At 48.6% G+C, this 10622-nt stretch overlaps 1 protein-coding gene across 2 annotated transcripts in view; it reads right to left on the bottom strand.

Moving 5' to 3' along the window:
- Positions 1-10622, bottom strand: part of Il6r (interleukin 6 receptor) — a 45423-nt gene that overhangs the window by 5983 nt on the left and 28818 nt on the right. The window contains exons 5-9 of one of the 2 annotated variants that reach the window (XM_021158566.2): positions 10089-10255; positions 9445-9586; positions 2344-2387; positions 1329-1398; positions 294-393 (exon numbers count right to left, since the gene is read on the bottom strand). In XM_021158566.2, the coding sequence (XP_021014225.1) occupies positions 294-393; positions 1329-1398; positions 2344-2387; positions 9445-9586; positions 10089-10255 (523 nt within the window). Of the gene's footprint in view, positions 1-293; positions 394-1328; positions 1399-2343; positions 2391-9444; positions 9587-10088; positions 10256-10622 lie in introns of both variants that reach the window. The other variant, XM_021158565.2, reaches the window with a different exon arrangement.

A 10622-nucleotide genomic window follows, 5' to 3' on the forward strand; every position in this document is an offset into this window, starting at 1 on the left:
CTCCCTCTCCTCCTCCTCCTCCCTCTCCTCCTCCTCCTCCTCCTCCCCATGGCTGTGCTACTATAGCTCTGCCCATGTCAGCACTTCCTTGTCAGGGCCTGGCTTCCTCACTACACAGTACCCATCCTGTCCCCTGGCCTCCTGCAGCACCTGACCCAGAACTCAGCAAGTTACATTTGCTGAATGAAGAAATGAATGAGCAAAGTTCCTTAGGTTCTTATGAAAGCTAAGATGCAAGAGTACAGCCCAGAGCCAGTACAGTACAGTACAATACAGTACAGGGCCCCTCTCACCTCAGGATGATGAAGACACAGAGAAGCAACCCAAACACCAAGCTTCCTCCAGCTACCAGGAATGTGGGCAGGGACATGGACGAGGATTCTTGCACTGGGGCTGTGGGCAGGGGAAGGGAATGATAGAGAAAAGAAGGGACGGGGGAAGGGGACAGGACAAATGGAAGGAAAGAGGGAAAAGAAAGTCAGGCAGCAGATACTAGAAACAGAGCATCCCTGGATGGCAGCAGAACTCTGAAGAGGCACTGCACCGACTCCTCCCACAGTGACTGAGGGAGACTGCACCATTCAAGGGCTCATATGGGGCTGATGCCCACTGCAGCCAGCCAAAGGGCATTCACGCTCAGAGTAGCTTTCCCGTTATCCTTTACCCAGGCTTCAGGCAGAAGGCACATGAGAGACGGAGGCTCCTAGGACTCTGTGGTGGTCACTGGGACCGAGTCAGGGAGACTCGGGAGCTTTCAATAAGTATTTGGAAGCAATTTCTCCACTGGGATGTCATCTCTGGCCTATTCCCAACTTGGCAGTCAAGCCACAGACATGCCATGTCCCTCCTCCTGCAGGACTCCCCACAGATCTCCCTTCCTGGCCAGAGTGTTCTGTCTACCTTTCCTGAGCCCCTTTCCTGCCGAGTCCCTAAAGAGAGGCCACTCGCTCTTGGCTGAGCCAGGGCAGCTGTGCAAACAGGTTTCCTTCCACGGATGCTCTGTTTCGGTCTCCAGCAATGACGCTCATAGTCTACTCAGCCATACCGTGTGGACTGACCGCATTAGCTTCCTGATCTGTGCCACTCTTCGCACGGGCCTCACCGTATCTTGGCAAACAACGGCAAGTGAGCATATGAAGTAATGACAGGCAAGCTGGTGCTGTAGCTCACCCGTGGCAGGTTCACCTAGCATGAGGACCTAGGTTTAGTCCCCAGTACTGCAAAGACTTAAATAAAACAATGGAAGACCATTGCCTCTGATCAGCTGCTAAGTGTCCAAGTGAGAGCTTTTCTGCAGGCCAGAGGAATAGCAAGACACTAATGCTTACCAAGGACACTCGTTGCTTCTGTAGAACCTTCGTACTGATCCTCACGGTTGGCATAGTCTTCAACAGAGACCTAGGAGAGATGACCCTCATCATCAGCCTTCATAGGGACTCCTACACATCTTCCACAAAGCCACCACCTCCTTTCTGCGTCCTGACTGAGCCTCTCTGTGCCCGACCTTCATTGACCCCCTGTCTGTCACTGGTGTTATTTGTGTGCTCACTTCCCCTGTGCCAGGTGGGGTTCTTTCCACTCATGTCTCTGCCAAAGGCACACAGGATGTGCTCAGTAAACACAGCCACTGTCTGTGAGGTCTGTTGCCAGGCACGGTGGTAGCCTCCCAGGAAGAGCCGGTCCTAGCACCCCACCTGCACTTCGCCCTAGCCAGCTGTGGGGTGGGTAGATTTCTGAGTCCAGGTGGATTTACCGTCTGCTTCTAGATCTGAGAGATTTCACCCACACAGTGGAATGGGTGGCCAGTCTCAGCTAGTGTCAGTTCCCCTAGGACCTACCTGGAACTCCACCTGAGAGAGAGGTAAGGACTCATCTGCCTTTGCCTGTGAAGACACCAGATAGCCCCACAAGGACAGCCCCCTGAGGACATCCCTTCTAGGACAAGCCCTGCACTGCCCTGTGTGTGAGGCCCAGACCCCTGCTTCCTTCTTTGTGTTTTGGGAGCAGAGAACAAAGACTCCAGCTTCTTGTTGAGGGATTTAAGGACCACTCAGGAGAGAGGTGGGAAATTGGATTAGTAAGGGAATTTGTTAAGCAGCCTCAGCCATAATCCGCTTTCCAATGCTTCATGATACCAGGCTGCCACAGGGGAGGGCTAAGATAAATTGAATCTGGTCTCAGACTAAGCTAGCTGTCAGTGGTATCCAAAGACCTCGGGATGAAACAATAGCCACCAGGGCCAGGCAAATGGCACTTGATGGCCACATCTCTGGAAGACCCAGCTGGCACTGAAACCAGACTTGGGGCAGTGCATGCCCTGGCCCTTTCTGGGGACAAGCTCACCTGTGTGGGGTTCCAGAGGATTCCTGCTGGGGTGGTCCTGGGCTCTGCTGGTAGAAGGAAGGGTTAGTGACTCATGGACCCTGGAACCCAGTTAGAGCAACCCAGAGCATCCCAGTGCACGGGGAATGGTGCCACCTGTAACCCTCACTAACACTCAGCAAGCCCAGAGGAGGAGTGCCTCAAGTTTGAGGCTGGTACAGAGGAGATCCTGTCTCAAAAAAATTTTTTCAATAAAATCCATAATATTTTTTTAAAGCAGAATGCTAAGAATCCAGAACTCTCCAACACTAGGGGACTAGCTATGTCGATTATGATAAAGCCATATTACACAGTGGCCTGGAAAAAAAGAAACTGTTTCACATTGCATGATGTAATTGTGTATCAAAACATTACATGTTCCCACAACTATGCCTGATTATTCTGTATCTACTAAAAATAAAAGTTCAGGGAACACACCTTTAAGCCCAGAACTTGGGAAATAGAAGTCAGCCTGGTCTTCCTAGAGCATCCCAAGCCAGCCAGGGCTACAATGAGATGGTGTCTCAGAAACACAACAAAAAACAAAAAAGTAAAACTTCAAGTTTTAAGTGGTTCCGAACACTGGCTGCTTTTCCAGAAGACCCAGGTTTGATTCTCAGCACCCACATGGTGGCTCCCAAGCCTCTGCAACTCCCATGCCTCCTCAGTCCATCTGACCAGCTCTGCAGGCACTGCATGGACATGGCACCCAGCCATAGGTGTAAGCAGGACACCCAGAGACATACAATAAAAATGAAAAAAAAAAATCAATGAAAAAAGATGAGATAAATCTTTTAAAATAATAAATAAATACTTCAAAATATGGACTTTAGAAAATCTCTGAAGGCCGGGCGTGGTGGCGCATGCCTTTAATCCCAGCACTTGGGAGGCAGAGGCAGGCGGATTTCTGAGTTCGAGGCCAGCCTGGTCTACAAAGTGAGTTCCAGGACAGCCAGAGAGCTACACAGAGAAACCCTGTCTCGAAAAAAAAAAAAAAAAGAAAATCTCTGAAGATATATGTATACTATAACGTATTTAAAAAAAACCACATGCTTTGATCCAAAGTTTCTAAAACTCGTTTATATTATCATATGTTATATATTGCAAAGTATATATAGAGAGAGAAAGGGAAAGGCCAGGGTGGTACACATTGCAAGATAGGGGCACTCTGAACAGTAATTCCTTGAGTTTGCCTTTTTGCAATAAAATATATGAAGTGACTCGTGCCTGGGATCAGCCAGACACCCTGATAAAAAGGAGTCAGGGACAGCTGTGGCGGAGGCCACTCCCTTCATGGGAACTGCCTTCCACAGAAATCAAACTTGAGGGCAGGCCCAGAATGGGGCCTGAGGGACCAGCTCTGAACCTCACCAGGCAAGGGATGGAATGACTCAGAATCTCAGCGTTTTTTCCACTAAGAAGTTAAAAATACCACCAAGTATAAGACTTTCAGCGTCCCCAACTCTGGAGAACAACATATCACTAAGGGGCAGAGGACAGGGTGACCTGTTACTGATTGGGAGAGAATTTCCAATGGGCTCCAGAAGGAGAGACAAGCACACAGCAACCCTGGAGGTGTTGAAAGAAGGCCCAGAGAGGGGAAGTAATTTGTCTGAGTTCACAAAGCAAATTAACCCAGAACTGAACTTCTAATTGTGGCTAGGATCCAGCACCTCCTACCTTTGTGCTCCTCCCAACTTAGCATAATGTGAGTTCAACCCACAGAAGGGTGTGTACAGAAGGGTGTATAAAGGACAATAGAGCATGTGGTTGGCTGCTGCTAGATTCAAAGCTAAAACCAAGCCGGGCATGGTGGCGCACGCCTTTAATCCCAGCACTCGGGAGGCAGAGGCAGGCAGATTTCTGAGTTCGAGGCCAGCCTGGTCCACAAAGTGAGTTCCAGGACAGCCATATAGAGAAACCCTGTCTCGAAAACAAACAAACAAACAAATAAACAAACAAAAACAAAGCTAAAACCAGGAGATGACAGCAGCAGTAAATAGAAAAATAGGTCCAAGAACTGATGGCCATTCGGCCCAGAGGTTCCCCAGACCCAGACAAGTTCAACATCACATGGAACCTTTTTCAAGTCCTTAAAAACCTTTCTATTGCCCTACAGGTCTCAGAACCCTGGCAACAAGCCTCATTGAGTCCCACTAGGACTGTGTACATGTGTGAATGGATGGATTGGCTTTGGAAGACAAGGCCTCTCCATAGCCTATATGGCTTGGAACTTACTATGTAGACCAGCCTGACCTTTGACCTTGAATTCAATTTTATTTTTTATTTTTTTAAATTTTCTATTTGTTGGGAGAGGGGGTGAGAAAGGGTTTCTCTGTGTACCCTGGATGTCCTCTATAGACCAGACTGGCCTTGAAATCACAGAATCCATCTGACTCTGTCTCCTGAGTGCTGGAATTAAAGGTGTGTGACACCACTACCCAGTAAATTCAATTTTCTTAAATACTGGGATTACAAGTGTAAAACACCATGCCAGGCTCCCCACAAGTTCTGTGTGGGTGAAAGGGTATTTGTTTTGTTTTTTGTTTGTTTGTTTGTTTTTTGTTGTTGTTTTTGGTTGATGTTTGGTTTTGAAACAAAATCTCACATAATTTTAGCTCAACTGCCCTGGAACTCACTGTATAATTCAGGCTGCCCCCAGATTTAGGTTAACTCTCCCACCTTTGTCACCCAGGTGCTGGGATTACCAGCACAGGACACAATGCCCAGTGTTTTTGTCATTGCTGTTTTGATCTTTGAGGCAGGGTCTCATTCTGAAGTGGAGGCCAATCTGGAACTCACAGCAATCCTCCTGTTGTAGCCTCTCAAGTGCTTGATTACAGATGTGAACCATCACACTTGCCTGGAATCCTCACTTTAAAGATGGGGAGTGGGGCTGGAGGGATGGCTCAGCAGGTAAGAGCACTTGCACATGTGGCATACTGACATACAGGCAGGCAAAACACCCATACACATCAAATAAAACTTAAAACAAATAAATCAATATGGGGGTGGGGGTGCCAGTAAGATGCCTCACATAAGCCAGAACACCACCCCGAGCTTCTGGGGCAGGAGAGAATCCTGGTCTGGAAGGTCTCCTCTGACCCCCAAACCTACACTCACATGCACACCACATACTGAAAACAAATACATCTTTAAAACATGTGAAGATGGGGGAAACTGAGGCAAGGAAAGGGAAAGTAACTTTCTCAAAGTTAGTAGAAAGTGGCAAAGCTATAACTTTGCATGTTTATTTCCCCCACGTGTATGTGTGTGAGTGTGTGCATACTTATGTGTGTGCCCACGCAAATGTGTCCCATGCCAGAAAACACCAAGTGCCCTGCTCCATCACTGCCTACTTCCCTCTCCCTGAACCTGGACGGAGGCTGGCAGACAGCAAGCCCTGACAGTCTTCTGTCTCTCCCCAGGAAAGCACCCCCTCAGCTCCCAAAGTGGCTTAAACCAAGTTTGTCTGGCTCCAACAGTGAACAGTTTTAAAAGCTTTAAAATATCGGCTTTGGATCTAAGGGTGTAGCTCAGTTTGACCCTCAGCACTGTATAAATTGGGCAGGGTGGCACCGGCCTGGGGGACACTCCTATAATCCTAGCACTAGGGAGATTGGAAGCAGGAGGAGTAGAGTCCTGGGTAACAGCCAGCTCACAGCCTGCTCTATAAATGCCACTTTCCAGGTCACTGAAGTCTCAAGGCTCTGGGAGGCAGGTGCTGAGTTTGGGGTTTTTTTTTGTTTTGTTTTGTTTTTTTTAGGCAGGTGTTAGTACTCCTAAGTGACAAATAACCAAACTGGGGCTGAGATAGGTACTTCCCCAAAGTCATAGTAACAAGGGACAGAGCCAGCTATTGGACCCATGACCGTCCATTCGACACCAAATAAGCACTGTGTGCCAGCTGCAGGTGGAGGCACAGGGAATGGAAGATTTGAGAAGAATGCAGAAAAGGCACAGGGGGAAGAGAGTGGAGGAGGTGCACTAAGGAGAGAGCTGGACAGAGCAGAGACTGCAACCCAGAACCCTTGAACCCACAAAAGCCCCATGAGGGTTCTATGGAGAGAATCAAAATCATCTGTAGCTGGCGGAGTCCAGACTGTGGGGACTCTGCTTGCTGGAGCATCCCCAGTCCCGATAGTTACTGTGACCTCCTGCTGAAGCCCCAAAAGGAGAGGACAAATTGTCAGACACCCCAACCTGTTCACTTGTAAAAGGAATCAGAGCTGAAGTTGACCTCCAAAGAAACGAGGACGTTAAGCCAGGCAAGATGGCCACAGCTACCAAGGGGGTGTGGGCTTGGACTTCCCTCCCCCACTTTCCCATGTCAATTTGTTTCCTAAAGCAGGGAAACTGAGGCAGTGGGCTTCTAGACCAAGTGCCTCCTCCTGCCCAAGGTCCCCTCTGAGGGACTATGACAGGGAGTTATAAAGGTTTTCTTGAAGTATAAAATGACTGTATTATGTGCATGGCTTCCAACTCCTGATGCAAGCACATGCACACACACACACATACACACACACACATGGGAAGGGGGGAGGAGAGACAGACAGACAGACAGACAGACAGAATGCCAGTTTTGATAAGTTGAAGGAAAAGTGGAACCTTTATAATCCCAGCACTTGGGGAACAGAGGCAAGTGGATCTCTATGAGTTTGAGACCAGCCTGGTCTACACTGTGCATTCTAGGCCAGAAATAGTAACACCCTGTCTCTTATCAGCCACACACTAAAAGGCAGAGGCAGCCCAAGCGTCCACAGTCAAATTTGGGGAAATGCAGCATGATGTTTGTGTACAATGGGACACTCCCCAGTCTCCAACAGGAAGGAAATTCTAGCTCATACAACAGTTTGAATGGACCTTGAAGGCACTGTGCTAAGTGAGATAAGTCAGACACAAAAGGTTTCCTTACAATCCACTTACTCGAAGTGTTTAAGGTGGTCAAACTCAGAAACCGAAAGTAGGATAGACTGACTGGTCAAACTCAGAAACAGTAAGTAGGATGGAAGTCCTAGAAGCTAGGGAAGGGACGGGGATGGGAAGTAACTGTTCAAGGTGGAGGGATTCCAGTTCTGCAAGATGCAAATGATGTGGAGATAGATGGTGGACAGTGATGGGCTGCACGACGAATGTACTTAACACCACTGAACAACGATTAAAACAGGGCTGGCCGTGTTAGGAAAAACAGAACAGGCATGGGAGGGAGGCTGGCTGTGTGATCTCAGCACTGGGGCAGATGGTTAGGGAGGTGGGCCAGGAGCATCCCAGAAGCTCTCTGCCCCGGCAGCCCAGCCCACTCAGCAAGTACCAGGCCACTGGGAACTCTTATAGCAAAACCCAATGGGTAGAGTATACAGGGAACAGCACAGCAGATTGACCTCTGGCCTCCAAACACAAAACAAACAAAAACAGTTATAATAACAAGGCATGGTGGTTCACACCTATAATCAGGAGGCCATGTAAAAAACAGAGTTCAAGGTCAGAAAACATAATGAGGCCCTTCTCAAAAACCTCCTGCAAAAGAGTTTTAAAAGTAAATTTTACGCCATGCACACTGTACCACAATAAAAAACAAACAAACCTTGGGTTTTTGTTGTAGTTGTTTGTTTTGAAAAAGGATCTAACTATGTAGATCAGGCTGTCCTTGAACTCACAGAGTGCCTTTGCCACCACCACACTTAGCCAAAAGAAACTTTTAAAGAAGCTGTTTCTGGACCAGGCCAAGGATATAGATCAGTGGTAGAATACTTTATCATATATAAAATTTTGAGTTCCATAGCACAGCAAAGGAAACAGTTGGGGCTAGGACTCTAACAAAAACCGTGTGTGTGTGTGTGTGTGTGTGTGTGTGTGTGTGTGTGTGTGTGTCCATACTGTGTAGAAGAAGGCACTGGTGTTACCATTATTATCTCCCCTGAGTCGCCCTGGAATTTCTGTTTTGTCAGAAGCGTGTTGTTAGTTTTGGATTGAAATACACTCAACACTCACATGTTGTGGGCTTCGTCTTTTTTGTTTTTCTAGACAGGTTTTTTCTCTGTATCTCTAGCTGTCCTGGAACTCTCTGTGTAGACCAGCCTGGCCTCAAACTCACAGAGATCCACCTCCCAAGTGCTGGGGTTAAAGTCATGTCCCGCCTAGGCTTCATCTTAACACAATGAACTACACAGAGGGAGATGCTGGCTGTGACTTAATCTCTTGATGAAATTATTGTCATGGTTGCTTTTCATTCTGTAGGTCCAGCTGTCTTAGAACTCCCTATGTAGACCAGGCTGGCCTCAAACTCACTCACAGAGATCCACCTGCCTCTGCTTCCCAAGTGCTGGGATCAAAGGCGTGCACCACCACACCTGACTTGGAATCATAGTTCGATATACTGGGAGATGGAAACTGGGAGGTGGGGCTTAGTTGGAGGAAGCGGGTCACTGGGTACACCCTTGTCAAAGTCTACTCTCCTGCTCTCTGCTTCCACATCCGGAGGTAGGCACTTCGGGTCTGTCATCCCTTCTCTGCAGTGATGTTCTGCATCACCTCAAACACAGAGCTTTGTCATAGCTGTGAAAGGTGACCGTGCTCGTGCTTTGAGAGATTTCATTACGTCCCTCACAGCATTATTGGTTGATTTCCGAAGATAAATAGCCTTAGTCAATTAACCATGCCTATAATCCTTTGGAGCTCCTCCCATCCTTCTGCCCTTACCCGCTCCCTACTGACGTGTAGTGTGTAAGGAGAAACCCAGTGAGCTCTGCCATCAAACACATGGGCAGCCAGCACCTTGACCTTACACACACACACACACACACACACAGGAGCTACCAGACTTGGGCAAATAGAGCTAGGTATTGTGGCACACAGAATGACCCAGTACTTGGGAGATGGAGGCAGGAAAACCAGAAATTCAAGGTCATGTTAACTACAAAGTAAGTTCCAAGGCCGCCTGGGCTGAATGAAGCCCTTTCTCAATGAACTGAACTGAAGAGCGTGCACTGACTGATTTAGCCTGCTTTGCCATACAGTGCAAGACAGCTGATAGACTCACAAGCTGAAAGCTGTCCCATCCTCCCTCCACGTAGACCCAGGTACCTATCCAAGGAGTGCCCGTGACCTCTGGGGACCATTCGCTCCACTGGCCAAGGTCAAGCTCCTCCTTCCCACGGACCTGGACCACGTGCTTCACTCCTCGCAAGGCATCATGGATGACACATTGGTACTGGGCCACCGGGAGCTGAGGATGGAGACATGGTGAGTCCCAGTGGCCTCTGTGAGGCAATGCTACAGGGAGAGGGCACTCTAGACCACCCCGCTCTCCGCTTGGCAGAGGCTCACCCACCCCAGGGGCTGAGGTGGAGTCCTTCTCAAGCATTCTGAAGTCACTGTAGGTGACAAAACCCAGCATTCTTCTTAGGCGGGTCAGGAGTCTGGCCTGGCATTGTTAGTCTTATTTTATAAAGACAGAGCCACCACTCATCAAGTTAAATGGCTCGCTGGAGACTATGAAGGATGGGAGGGGCAAAGCTGGACCAGCAGAACCTACTTTACTTCTTTCCTCCTTCCCCTCAGTCCTAGGGGCATGCATTTTCCTGCTTCGATCTAGATCAGCTGGGCATGGAGACTCTCTACTTTAGTTACAGCACTTGGGAACTTAGGAGGCTAAGGAAGATGGATTGTCATGAGTTAGAGGCTACGACAGGGTGAAACATTATCTCCAAACAAAGGAAATGAATTACCAGCAACACCGTGAACTCCTTTGACCATACAGGTCGGTATCGAAGCTGGAACTGCAGCAAGTAGAAACTCGGGTCCCAGGACTCAGGGTGCTGCCAGCTGACTTTGAGCCAGCGAGGCCTTCCAGGTATGGCTGATACCACAAGGTTGGCAGGTGGATCTGGCTGCACTGTGGAGAGGGAATAGGACTTCTATGCAGAAGCAAGCACGGTACAGAGGAGACCCTCAAAGGCTCCTCAGACATCCCCACTGTTAGGCATGTACCACTCCCCAGAAATGTTAAATTTTTATTTATTTAGTGGAAACAGACCTCAGAGCCTTGCAACTGCTAAGCAAAAACTCACAGGATCACCCCTTAGCACCGTGTTCATCTTGGGAAGGACCCCGCTCTCCTCATCTATTTATCAGCAATGCCCCCAGAAGACCCAGCTCCCAAGCCCCTCTGCACATCCTCCCTGCCTCTCCCAGGGAGAGACCAGGAAGTGAAGGAAGCAGCTGCAGGGGGAGCTCCCTTACCCATTTTTTTTTTTTTTTTT

This window comes from Mus caroli, chromosome 3, assembly GCF_900094665.2.
Source record: "Mus caroli chromosome 3, CAROLI_EIJ_v1.1, whole genome shotgun sequence".
NCBI lineage: Eukaryota > Metazoa > Chordata > Mammalia > Rodentia > Muridae > Mus > Mus caroli.